This window comes from Rhamphochromis longiceps, linkage group LG8 (assembly GCF_057381845.1).
Source record: "Rhamphochromis longiceps isolate RC_006_pf linkage group LG8, R_longiceps_female_GT1.1, whole genome shotgun sequence".
NCBI lineage: Eukaryota > Metazoa > Chordata > Actinopteri > Cichliformes > Cichlidae > Rhamphochromis > Rhamphochromis longiceps.
Window position 1 is genome coordinate 13553700 of NC_140564.1, and position 12724 is coordinate 13566423.

At 42.0% G+C, this 12724-nt stretch overlaps 1 protein-coding gene across 6 annotated transcripts in view; it reads left to right on the forward strand.

Annotated features, from left to right (window-relative positions):
- The window catches only part of mrtfab (myocardin related transcription factor Ab), a 44355-nt gene that overhangs the window by 20640 nt on the left and 10991 nt on the right, over positions 1-12724 (forward strand). For all 6 annotated transcript variants that reach the window (XM_085415846.1, XM_085415849.1, XM_085415847.1 and 3 more), the window contains one exon: positions 8330-8395. In XM_085415846.1, coding sequence (XP_085271972.1) covers positions 8330-8395 — 66 coding nt within the window. The remainder of the gene's footprint in view (positions 1-8329; positions 8396-12724) is intronic.

Here is a 12724-nt window from a genome sequence, read left to right on the forward strand (position 1 = left end):
ATGTGGTCTTACTATGGGTCGCAGCTGGTCCAGGATGAGCCTTTCCAGGGTCTTCATGATGTGGGAGGTCAGTGCCACGGGCCTGTAATCCTGGGGGCCACTGGGACGAGGCGTCTTTGGTACAGGGACGAGGCATGATGTCTTCCACATCACCGGGACCCTCTGCAGACTCAGACTCAGCATAAACAGTTTATGAAAGACTCCACACAGCTGGGGGGCACAGGCCTTGAGGACAAGGGGACTCACTCCGTCTGGTCCAGCAGACTTGCCTGAGTGAAGTCTCCTCATTTGCATCTCAACCTGGTATTGAGTGAAGGTGATGGGTGGGGGAGGGGTGTCAGGAATCTCACAGGAGGCAACATGTGAAGAGAGAGGCTGGCACAGTGGTGTGGCTCTGGATTCCAGGCTGACTGCAGGTGAGGTTGTGGGGGTAGGAGCAGACACTGTGGTGTCGAATCTATTGAAAAACAGATTCAACTCGTCGGCTCTATTCTCACCTCCCTCAGCTCCCCTGCTGTTGGTTGGCCTGAATCCAGTGATGGTCTTCATGCCCCTCCACACCTCTCTCATGCTGTTCTGCTGGAGTTTCCACTCCAGCTTCCTCCTGTAATTGTCCTTAGCCTCTCTGATCTTGTCCTTTAGTAACACCTGGACCTTCCTCACCTCCTCTTTGTTGCCCCCTCTGAAAGCCCTCTTCTTGTTGTTGAGGAGGGCTTTGATGTCCTTAGTCACCCACGGCTTGTTATTTGGGTAACAATGAACAGTCTGAGCTGGAACAATGGAGTCGGTGCAGAAAGTTATGTAGTCTGTGATACACTCAGTAAGCCCATTGATGTCCTCGGCGTGAGGCTCACAGAGTGTTTCCCAGTCGGTCACCTCGAAACAGCCCTGTAGTTCCGCTATTGCCTCCTCTGACCACCTCCTAACAGTCCTGGTGGTCACAGGTTCCCTCCTCACAATTGGCACATAGCGGGGGGTGAGGTGAATCAGGTTATGATCTGACCTACCAAGTGGGGGGAGGGAGGAGGAGCTGTATGCATCCTTGACGTTAGCATACAGTAAGTCTAAAGTTTTCTCTCCCCTGGTGGGACAGTCCACATATTGTTTGAATGTTGGTAGTGTATTGTCCAGTGATACATGGTTGAAGTCACCCGAGATCACAATAAAGGCACTCGGGTGCTGAGTCTGTAGCCGAGCTATGGCAGAGTGGATAGTGTCACATGCAGCTGTGGGGTTAGCAGAGGGGGGTACATAAACAGCCACCAAGATGACGTGAGAGAATTCCCTGGGTAAATAATACGGCCTGAGTCCAACAGCACACAGTTCAGTGTCCGGGCAACAAATCCTTTCTTTGATTGTTATGTTGGCAGGGTTACACCACCGGTTGTTAACTAAAACAGCAAGCCCACCTCCTTTACGCTTACCGCTAGCGATGCTGTCCCTGTCCGCCCGAACAGTGTGGAAGCCTTCCACGGAAGCATTCTCATCGGGAATGACCTGGTGCAGCCATGATTCGGTGAAACACATCAGGCTACACTCTCGGTATTCCCTCTGACTCCGTACCAGTGCTGAGAGCTCGTCGATTTTACTTGCCAACGATCGCAGTTTACTGGCTTGTGTAAGGTGGAAGGAAGTTGAAGTGGTTTTAGGTTCTTTCTGATAAACCCTTTCAATAGAGCAGACTTGACCACTGTGAATTCAGGAAGTGCTGACAGCCGGGCCTGTGACGTCGGGATAGCTTTGCTCAGTTCTTCAAGGTTAAAGCTTCCAAATAATATTTCAACTTAAAAGGTCAAGTTAATGTTTAAAATTAGTCAGTGTTCACCCCAAAAAATCATGCATATGTTTAAAGAAAGAACTGTGTTGACGTGCGTTCATTCACAAACAGCTTTCCCTAGTGTAGTTTGAATTTGGGAATATTGTAACTGTGGTGCAAATTTACAAACGTCACATAAATGCTCCACACCAGGCATTCATAAAGGTACAGACTTCAAAGGAAGACAGCTATAAAGACACTCTGAGTGTGCGCGCACGCTTATGTCTGTTCAAAAAGTGTGTCTATAACAGGCAGATTGTGGGTTGTAGTTTTCTCTAGAGTAGGGCTGAACGATTATGGAAAATAATCTAATTGCGATTTTTTTTGCCCCAATATTGCGATTGCGATACGATATGCGATTATTTTTTAAGGTATTTGTCTTCTGTATTATTAAACAAAGACAAGCAATACATCATATAGTATGGCCAATACTATATTACATTAATTTTAAACTGTTCTTTCCTGGAAGACAGACCTCTGTTATGATGACATGAGGTGATGCATGAATTGATGACTGACATTTTTATTTAACTTCTTCAATCACAACAGTATATTTGAACATACACAATAGTTTATTTTTAGCTTACAAACATCTGAGCATAAAGTGCTGACAAGGAACCCTGGTGTAAACATTAAAATGAAAGTCAGTACAATGTGCAGATTGCAGAAATATACATAAAAAAAATCAGTGGCTTTACCACACTCAGTTTTTCGACATCTGTGAACTACTAGACAGTCATTCAATTAAAAAATAATATTAAATAAATAAAACTAATAAATAAAAAATACACACATCTTACTGATCTCTGCAGTCAGTAACATTACACATAAAGTGCAAACATAATAGCAATTGTATAAACACACACACACAAACACGCCTTTAAAGTTTAAAGGCGTGTCTAGCCTTCTGACGGTCTAGCCTTCTGATTAGCTAATCAGAAGGCTAGTTCTGATTAGCGTCACCGCTGTCTCGGTGGAGTTTAATAAACTCGGCCGTCTGCTTCTTGCTATCTAAAATATAACCAGACACTGGTGTAAATTCTCGACTGTCTCATACTTCTGTTTAATAAGTTTTCTGTTTGACGTTTAGTCAGCTGTGTGAAAACCAAGGAGGAACCCACCCGGGGGATTAATAAAGTTTTATTTTATCTAATCTAATAACTTTAATCTCAGCCAAACCGATTTACTCACGAACAAACAAAACACTGAAAAAAGCCCAACAATAACATTTTTAGGTTGTCTAAGTGACTTATATATTACGTTTAACCCGAGCAGCGAAACTCCGCGGTGATCTGAAAATGATGTGCCGGGAGTTGTGCCGTTCTCGGCCGCATCAGTAACCCTCGAGCTCCCGGCTAGCTGTCGAGCTGGTGGGTAGCAGACGCCTCTGAAAACGTCGAAGCACTTTTGCAAATATGGGATATCTTGATAAACCGAGCAGATATTTGATGTTTACACAACTACTTTCTCGCCTGAAAATATGTTAAAAGTTTATTTTGTGACCCAGAAAGATTAATATGAGTAATTTTAAAACTTAGTAGCGGCCGCCATTGCTGGAAACTGGAGTTTGGCTGGGCCGCGCTATGAATTCTGGGATATGGTAGTAATTTGGACAGCCTTCGGCGCGTCGCTGTGACGTAATCGGTCTACAAATGCGGCCTCAGGAGGATGCAGCCCATGAATTGTATAATATAATCGCAGTATAATCGCAGCCTTTGCGGTTAGAAAATTGCACTTGATCATGTCGCGATATTATCGCAAATGCGATATATCGTTCAGCCCTACTCTAGAGCCACGCCTCCAAACTCAATGAGCGAGCAACACATTTGTCACAGGAAACCAAAAGCATGAATAAATAACATAAATAATAAATAAATATAACACGTCCAGGTGCCTTTGTGAGTTTCAGCTTGGGTTTTAGACCAACAGTGCAATGAAATGGCTTTTGTTATTTTTTTATAAGTCCTAGAGTCTAGGTTTTAAGGTTTACGTTTAAAAAAATAGATTAAACAAAAGTTTTATAGGATAAGAGGTAGAGTGAGGGTTCAGCACTTATTTGTGATGGTAAAACGTGGAATTTATTAACCTGAGAATGTGTTAATGTGAATGTGAGAGCCAAAAAACATGGCTTTGTGTGGATGTGTGCCCTCCGAACTGCACACGGATTAGGGCAAGTAACTCGAAGGGAAACTCCAGTAACAGATTTTAGCCCAAATATGAGAACTCCACATCCCAATATTGGAAGTTTGAAGTGGATCGTAGAAATGGAGATGCATGCACCTTACTTCACCTACAGTGCAAGTTTCAGCTTTTATCTTTTTACAGTAGTGTCTTATTTCTAAAGTATTTCGGGATGTATTAAATATGACTGTGTGACACTTGTTGCCACTGTGCATGTTTGGGATTTAGATGTGGTGTGCAAAAGGCTCAAAAAAACATGGCGTTCCAAAAAAATGAAGTCATCCAACAGTGACATACTATCAAAAATTAGCCTAATTTGGTATGGTCCGTGCAACAGTAAAAAAGGCTTCACTTTGTTTATAACCAGCGTTACGAGCATGGACCAGAGTCTCAGATGACTGGCTGCAGATGAAACAAAACATTCCTGTGAGGTTAGAATGACTGAAGATGGATGGAGTCTAAAGAAAAGCAAAGGGATTTAAAAAAAGCCATCAGTTAAAGATTATTAATCCCGGTGTGCTTTTTGCTTACTCTGAAGTATGAGTGACACAAACTGCAAAAGCTGCAAAAGCCTTTATCCGTCTGTTCTCACTTGAACTTTAAGGATGATTAGTATTCACCGCAACTCTCCGTGTGGTCATCCTGCTTCTCGGCACAGCGCAGCAGAGGAAAGGCAGCGGGAGTGAGTCCAAGGTGTGAATGGCCTTAACCTTGCATTGTTTCTGCCCTTTTAGCTCTCTAGCTTCTTTCCACTCTCACTGATGTGCGAAACATTCGCTGCAGTCATGCGCTGCGTTCGCCTCTCTGTTCAACACATGCAATTGAACGGTGCTACCGTGCGAAAGATGAGAACATCTTTCCCGATTAAAAAACATTTCCAAAGCCAGTGCCAAGCGTAACGTCTGTTCAAAGCGTCTGCAGGGCTCGTCTTTAGGTGGGTATGTGGCATACGCTCTGTGGGCCTGAAGCCTTTTGCCTTCATGTGTGTCACTCGGGTTGGTGCGCGCAGGCTTAGTCGTGCCAAGCCAGGGGTCTTTGGGGACAGTGACGAACTCAGACATGTTTAATCAGATCTACTGACACATGAGCACAGCAGGCTTAGCCCAGTTGGCCACCAGCATCCCAATTCATCCTCGTTCTTCCCTCCAATGTGACTTTTTACCTGTACAGCCTTCTTTTAGACAATTATGATGACTTGAAACTGATCTGATCTTGACATTTAGGAAATAAAAGCTCTATAAGTTCAGGTAAAGATTTCATTATTGGTGATTTGTTATAAAGTTAAGCTTGTGAAAGGTTTAAAGAAAGCCATGACTTTAGTTGCTGGGGAGAAAAAGTGTTTTGTTTTGGGGGGTTTTATGTACACCCACACATGTACACCCACACAGAGATCTTAGAAATAACAAATCAATGTGCAAATCATAGTGTTAGTTCTCTGACGTTTGCAACGACGAGTTTAATCAAAAGATCGAGTAAGCGAATTGTCTTCAAATAAGCCACCTGCTGTCATTTCCTCTGCTTAATCTAAAATCTTCAAACGCTTGCATCTCTGCCGTCTTCCTCTTTCTCCCTTGTCTGCCTTTGCTTTAACTTTTTATGAGTGTAGTAGCAAGCTTTGGCTGTGGCCTAGTATCCCAATAAAACTGTCCTGCCTTTTCATCCATTTTCTTAAATTAACCAGAATGGCCTTCAAACCTGATTTAAGTCCCAGAGCATGTCCTGGTCGCAAAACACAAAGACACATCCCTCCTCTTTTTTCCCAAGCAGTAATCTGCTTACAGTTAACAAAACATCGCTATCCTTGTTGGTTATGTTTTTGTCCACTATCTTATCTTATTATAAGTTCTTGCTGCAGTGCATGTAACCATAGCCACTGTCGTAGTGCAAAAGTTTTCATTTGTCTTTCTGGCACCCATTTAAAGTTTGTTTTGTGGTTAATCCAGAACAAACAGTTCACAGCCTCCAAGTGGTTTTTGTCTGTCTGTTATACTCCTGTCTTTGTTGCTGTGCTGCAAGCAAGCAGTATTTATTTGTGTAGGACTTTAGGAATACTAGAGTCACAAAGTGCTGTACAAAACACATGACAGTTTAGTTCAGCAGACAAAAACTAGGATTAAAAGCACTGCAGCATTGAAAGAAAGGGCACGAAAAAGTTAAAGTAAGGAAAAGTGGAATTAAAGTAGATACAAAATGAGAAGAAAAGTTAAGAAAGAAGACAAAATAACAGGCAGTGGTGCAAACGTGATTATTTTATGCACGTGAATCTACAATTTCAACACTGCTACATTTTTCGCACCATGATTGTCTGCCAGAGACTTCTGCAATGTTGGGGTTGGAGGTTTATTGATAGCTGACGCTTTATTATTATAGCCAACCATTGGAGCCAGTGTTGCAACTGTACTGAGCTCATCAGCTTGGTGTTTAGGGGGGACAGGAAAGTGAGGGCAGGAGAAAACTGGAGTATCCTGGGGGAGGGATAGAAGATGTGGAGGGGGTTATGGATAGAGGGAAAGTGTAAGAGTCTCTTTCTAAGAATAAACCTTCCTTCCCTGGAAGCCCCGTGTGGCATGGCATCTAATGGCGCATGGCACGGTCAGTCTGTATCAGTGTGTGTCTGTGTGTGCACGTTCCTTTATTGAAAGTGTTTTCCTGTGCGTTTGCTACTGAGACAAAATGAGTGCTGCCAGCTGCTGTACAGGCAAGACCATATAGATCGACTCGCCTAAGTGTGTTTAGGCGTGCGTGTTTATAATGCTAAATGTCAAATGGCAAGTTATTGCTTCTAGAGAGGAGTCGGTAGTGTTAGACTGATACTTTCAGACTTGGAGCTTACACACTTGTAAAAACAACAGAGGGGAGCCAGGATCGCCAGCAAGAATTTGGAGCCAAAGAATGACATTTAGTTGCACAGGCTCTGACATTAATTCATGGCTCTTGCGGCGTTCCCGTCTAGGCGAGGATTCCTTGTCATAACACAGAGGCAGCACCGCAGCAGCAACAGCTATATCGTGAGCTAGACTGAGTACCAGTGATGTCACTTTGTTGGCGAGGTAGAACCGGTGCTGCTTGACTGAAGTAGCAAACACAACCCTAGCTAGAAATGCTTGGCAATCTTCAGTGGTTTGCACCACACTGTATACGCACACACACACACACACACACAAATAGATACGTAGCCCTTCAGTAAGGATCGCTGGGACAACTTGAGCAGGAGCGTCAGCTGAATGTTTACATCAGTAGTGAAGTTACTTGGTATAACAACATACTGCTTCCTCTTCTGATACTGTTAATATCTTGGAAATAAAAGATAAACAATGAAATGGAAAGACATCATGCACTGTCACTTACTTACTTGCTTACAAGCTAAAAAAAAATCATTACACACAAGTGTCTGCAGCCATTCTGGGTGTCTTTTTTCATGGGTGGTGTGTTTGTGTGATGTGATGGTTGACTAAATAGTTCAGGTCACTTCCCTAAATTGCTGTCGTGTTGCAACGAAGCCAACATGACAGTGATGAAATGCTGTGTACTTGTGATCTTGCAGGTGTCTATATGTAATTGTTAGTTTGTTATATTTGTGTCTTTGCTTTGTTTAAACGATAGCCCGCTCATTTCTAATTTATTATCCGGTTACAATGATGACGCCAGACTTTCTGGGCTCGTTAAAACTTTAAAAAAGTATCAGGATGAGGACTGTGCCACACAGCACTCAACAACTGACATTTTATTTGTTTAGAAATGTCAGACATAGTCCAACTCTTTCTGTCCAGCTTTGTGTTCCTTACAGTTCTCCCCCACCCCGCCTCTCCATTATGTAACAAGAGCTTCCTGTTTTGAAATGACGATGCAATCGGCCCATTTAAAAATGAAAAAGGAAAAAAAAAAGTAATTTAGATTCAAATCGGTGCTTTTATTTTTTCATTTCTTTTAATTTTTTCGTTAATTTCTTATAGCAGCATTATGCCTTAGTGTTCTGTCTCTCTCACTCTTTGATGGATGTTTGCTGCTTTTTCACACATCTGTGCTCAGAAACAGGAAGTCTGTATACACACACACCTTGTACCCGCCTCCTTTGTAACTTCAAAAAAAAAAAAAAAAGATGCATGCGAGGCAGGGAGACTGGAGAATGAACCGGTTGCCACAGAGTAAAGGTCCTCGTCGTGTCAGTCATATATGTTCCTTTATGTGCTTATTTATCTAAATATTGTGGATCTGTTGCTGATTGTAAGGCTTTACGGGCACAGAGCTTCACCGCTGCAGTTTCTTAATCTCGCCAGCCGTCACTGACTGTCTTCTCTTCTTTCTCCTCTTACCTCCTGTGTCTCCATGCAGTCCTCCAGCTCAAACTTCAGCAGAGACGCACACGAGAGGAGCTGGTCAGCCAAGGGATCATGCCACGTAAGTCTGCTGAGTGTGTTTTACTTGCTTTTTTGCTTTTTTTTAAGCTCATGAACCAAAGTATATATCGTCAATGTACGGTAGTCTGACTTTAAGTGTGCTTTTAGACTCTCAACTGATCATGTTTTACCCAAAGACAGCACTTCTTTATTGTCTGGAACAGACAGTATCATCTCGTTTTTAGAAACTCGAGCAGAAAACAGGAGCTTTGGCTGTGAGCTGAGGTCAAACTGCTAACCCTTTCCTGTTTCAGGATTACACACCAAATCTTAAACTGTCACACACTAACAAGGTCGCTACCTGATGCTAGACGCTAAACGATACTCACGTATTTTTTGGAATGTCGTTTAATTCACATCCCGCTGACACATTTTGGTTCTCAACAACAGAACCTGGATATGTTGGTAAATAGCGTCTGTCAGTCTGTGCCGTATATGCTGTCATATGATGGGTTGTATAGTGAAGGTCTGGAATGTCGTTTCTTGTTTTTTGCTGAAAATGTCGTCTCTTATCGGCATTATCAGTATGAGTATGTGTGTTCTGCAAGTGTCATATTTAGCTGTATCTTTGCACCACTTTGTGTTATCAAATAGGGCAGCTTCCTCTTTATGTCTATCCACTTCCTGTTTCAGGGTTCCTCACATCACAAGAGTCAGAAATATAGTTTTAAAAGTTTCCCTCCGTTTCTGTGTAGAACCGAAAGCACTCTGCTTTTTCGTTTTTCCAAGAAGACTTTTGGTTTGAATTAAAAGTGTGCAAGCGAGTGTTCGCCCTCATACTGTAGACGTGGTAGCCAACATTCATTCTAACTGAGTAGATTTTCAAATGGAGACTAAATACCTGTTAGATTGCCCAATAGGCCTGTTCAGACATACAAACTTTGACAGATTATGCTAGCTGTGTGTTAAGAAGAGTATCAGGGAAACAAGTAACTGTGAATGGATGGTAACATGTGGCACACCTGTTGTCATATTTTGTTTTTGACAAAAGCAGATGAGATTGAAAAGATACACCATGCAAGCTGCTTTCAGCCTGCAGTGCTGCACATTCAGTTTACATAACAGTTTAAGGGTTAGATACATAAGAATACCATAAAGTGATGACTGAGGGTTTGTTTTGGTGGGCAGCATGGAGCCTTCCAGTGAACCATTTAAGTAGTCTAGTAAATCGCTCTGTGTCCTCTTTTCTGCAACAGGCCCTGTGCCAGATTGTTGCAGATTTAGGATCAACATGTTTGGATTGACTATTTCGCTTTCCAGCTTCTCCTCTGTGGAGATTCCTAGGGGGGAAAAAAAAGTATAGCTGTGGGTTTAAATGAGATTTTAGATTGCTCCTAAGTCGATGACTTTGTTGACTACAGAAATCCTCTTTTAAATTGTTTCTCCGAGATGCAGAAAGATGGGGCAAAGGTTGTTCAGGCATCAGGTCCGCTGTTGTGTTATAGTTCAGTAAAGATCATATGAACCGTTCTCTTCACTTCTCGCTTCATCTTCGATCGATTTTCACGGTAACTGTATCTTGTTGACAGGAACAAACTTTGCCAAGTAGTTCCACATTGCTCCACACTCTGAACACTTTCCAGCAAAGAAAAAATAGTCTTTATATTTCTTAATGACTCTGTAATTACTGTTATTTGCTGGATTTTTGAAACATAAAAAAAACAAAATCTGAAAATTTCACTTACAATGTCACCACATGGTTTGTTTTAGTCAACATAGAACCTTCAAAGGTGACATAAATGATCAGGGGTTTTCTGTCACTTCTCTAATTCTTACATTTAAATGTCCTTTGTGCTGTGTTTTCTGGTACTAAAAAAAGACTTTTATGTCTGAGTGCTGAGGCAGGGTCAGTTCCTCCTGTGGTATCAAATCCTCACACTGGTTTTGCAACTGAAGGTGGTGTGAATGAATAACTTTCCACTTTCAAACACTTTCGTGAGGTTCCTGAACACAGACATTGACTGTCCAGCTGTGAGCAAAAGTCAGTTAATCGTCATTTAAGAATGCCAACAAATATATACTTTTGTAGCATTAACATATTTTGTTGCTCCGCTGTATGAAAAACTGGGCTATGTGTGAAGAAACCACCAATGTTTTTATAATGAAACTGTAGCTAATGGGGTCAGGGAGGTTGTGGTGTTTCACAGGGGAAAGTTCTGAACAGTGTTATGTGCCCAGCTATAAGAATAGGCTTGAAAATGCTGTTTTTGAGCCGAATGTTTTCACTTCCTCCTGGCATGTTCAAATAACTGTTTAGTGTTTTCTTCCCCATGAAGTTTCAGTTTAAAAGTGCTTCAGGAGCAACATCGTGAAAGAAGAACTGTTGATCCAGTAGCTCGTTTTGGGAGTTTAATTTGCACCTAGTTCTATTGGTGTGTGCGTGTTTTGGTGTTTCGAATTCTTTTAATGTTTGAGTATATCCAGTTATAGGTTACATATGCAATGATCATTTACACATCATAAAAAACTACCAGTAGCTGCTTTGGGTCTTTTCTCTTTCCGTTTAAGCTGCTGATTGGCTGCCTCTTGCAAATAGAAGGTTTAAACTGCAGGGGTTACATGAGAAACTGGGACTGGTGGGGACGACCGCACCAATAAGCACCAATGACAGAAGGGCTCACAGGCCAACAGACTCATTGTCCATTCTTTTATGCATTTGGTGAACATTTATTTTCCAATGAATGCCAGTAAGAGTCTGATATGATTAAAATAAAACCAGCCCAGCCTTCTCTTGCCAATACGCAAGGAAATATTGTTTTCATTGAACATCATATTGAAGCAATTAATCTGTGTTTAAGTAGTTTATGGGCCCGGTTTGTCCTTGTGGTGTTATTATTGTGATCCAGACCACTCGTTGGTCATATTACAACTGGTATTCTTTGAACGCCAGGGGTTGTGACACAAGGAATGCTTCTGACCCCCACCCATCATCTGTGGTGCACACACAGTTGACGCCCTGCTGTAGCCAGAATGTCCAATCTCAAACACCCTTGGCAGGGATTTCACCAACTCTTGACCAATCAGACGATCGCTGTCTTACATCATTATAACTGCCGCTGTCCTCTGAATATCCTTCCCCAAAAACGAAGCGGGCATCTCCCCTGTCCGTTTAGCTTTTCTAAAACCTCGACTTTATATTTGTGGTTAAAAAGAGTTTGATGTCTAGCGCTTTGTTTTTTGGATAGAAATGATCTTCTAGGCTCAAAAAAATCTGTGATGGGAGATGGACTGTAAAACTTTTTGTTTCCTTGCACTGGACCTTTCTGCAAACTGAATAATTATAAAAGTGTAAGATAAAATGCAAAATATATGACGCTCTGGACTCATTTTTCATGTTGACCACCTCTTTCACCTCAAAGGTAATACAGATTTTTTTTCTTTTTACACAATTTTAGCCAGCTGAAATTGCTTTTATGCATTTCCCTCTTACAAAAATACTGCATAGACGTTCACTCCCCCACCCCATACACTGGTCATGGCTGAGCAATGAAGTGATGAATCTAGACTTTCGCTGGGTGTGCTGCACTCTATTCATCAGTCTCTCTTCTGCTGCTCGCTCCTTTTTAAAGAGCCATTCCAGACTCTGTTCATCAAGAATTGATGTCCCTCAGCTACAGACCATCTGCCAGACTTATTGCAGATAGTTTGACCTCTGAAATGCAGTTTCTTTAGACTTACCTTTCGTCATGGAAAAACTTAGAACGCACCACAATCTGCAGCACGTTTCTGTGTAAAATACCAATAAAAGTATAATGAAGCTGGGCTATATGTAACCTGTAATCTTTATAAGTGTTTGTATTCCCTTTTTAACACTGTGTAATTCTAAATAACAGATCAAGACAAAGCTGAATGTGTCCAAAAGTGTCTAACGTCAGTTCAAAGTATGAGAAAGAACATTTGGAAACTTTGGAATACGTGGAAAACTCTTGCTGAATAATGAACAGTGTGTTCTCATTTAGGTTAATGAAACTGCTGAGTGAATGTTTGGTACAGTTTGCGCTCATGGTTTTAGTCATATTGTTCCATTAAATCAAGCTCATCTAAACTACTTCACTACCACTGACCACATCGCGACACTTCCTGCAGCTGCCTTGGTGTTTGAGTTGCAATGAGAATAAACGTAACACAACTGATGTGAAAAGCGTAGTAAAAGGCCGAGGAAATGCTGGCAGTAACGGTTTTCTCGGTGATAACCGAGGTGGATGTGCACCACACTCAGCAGCAGAGGCTGATCTGCCTACTGAGTTGTCATCAGAGTGTGTGGTTTAGAATAGCACTCCTGATCTTCTCTGCCAGAAGCCACTTCTGCTTTGAGTCTGTCTTTGACTGT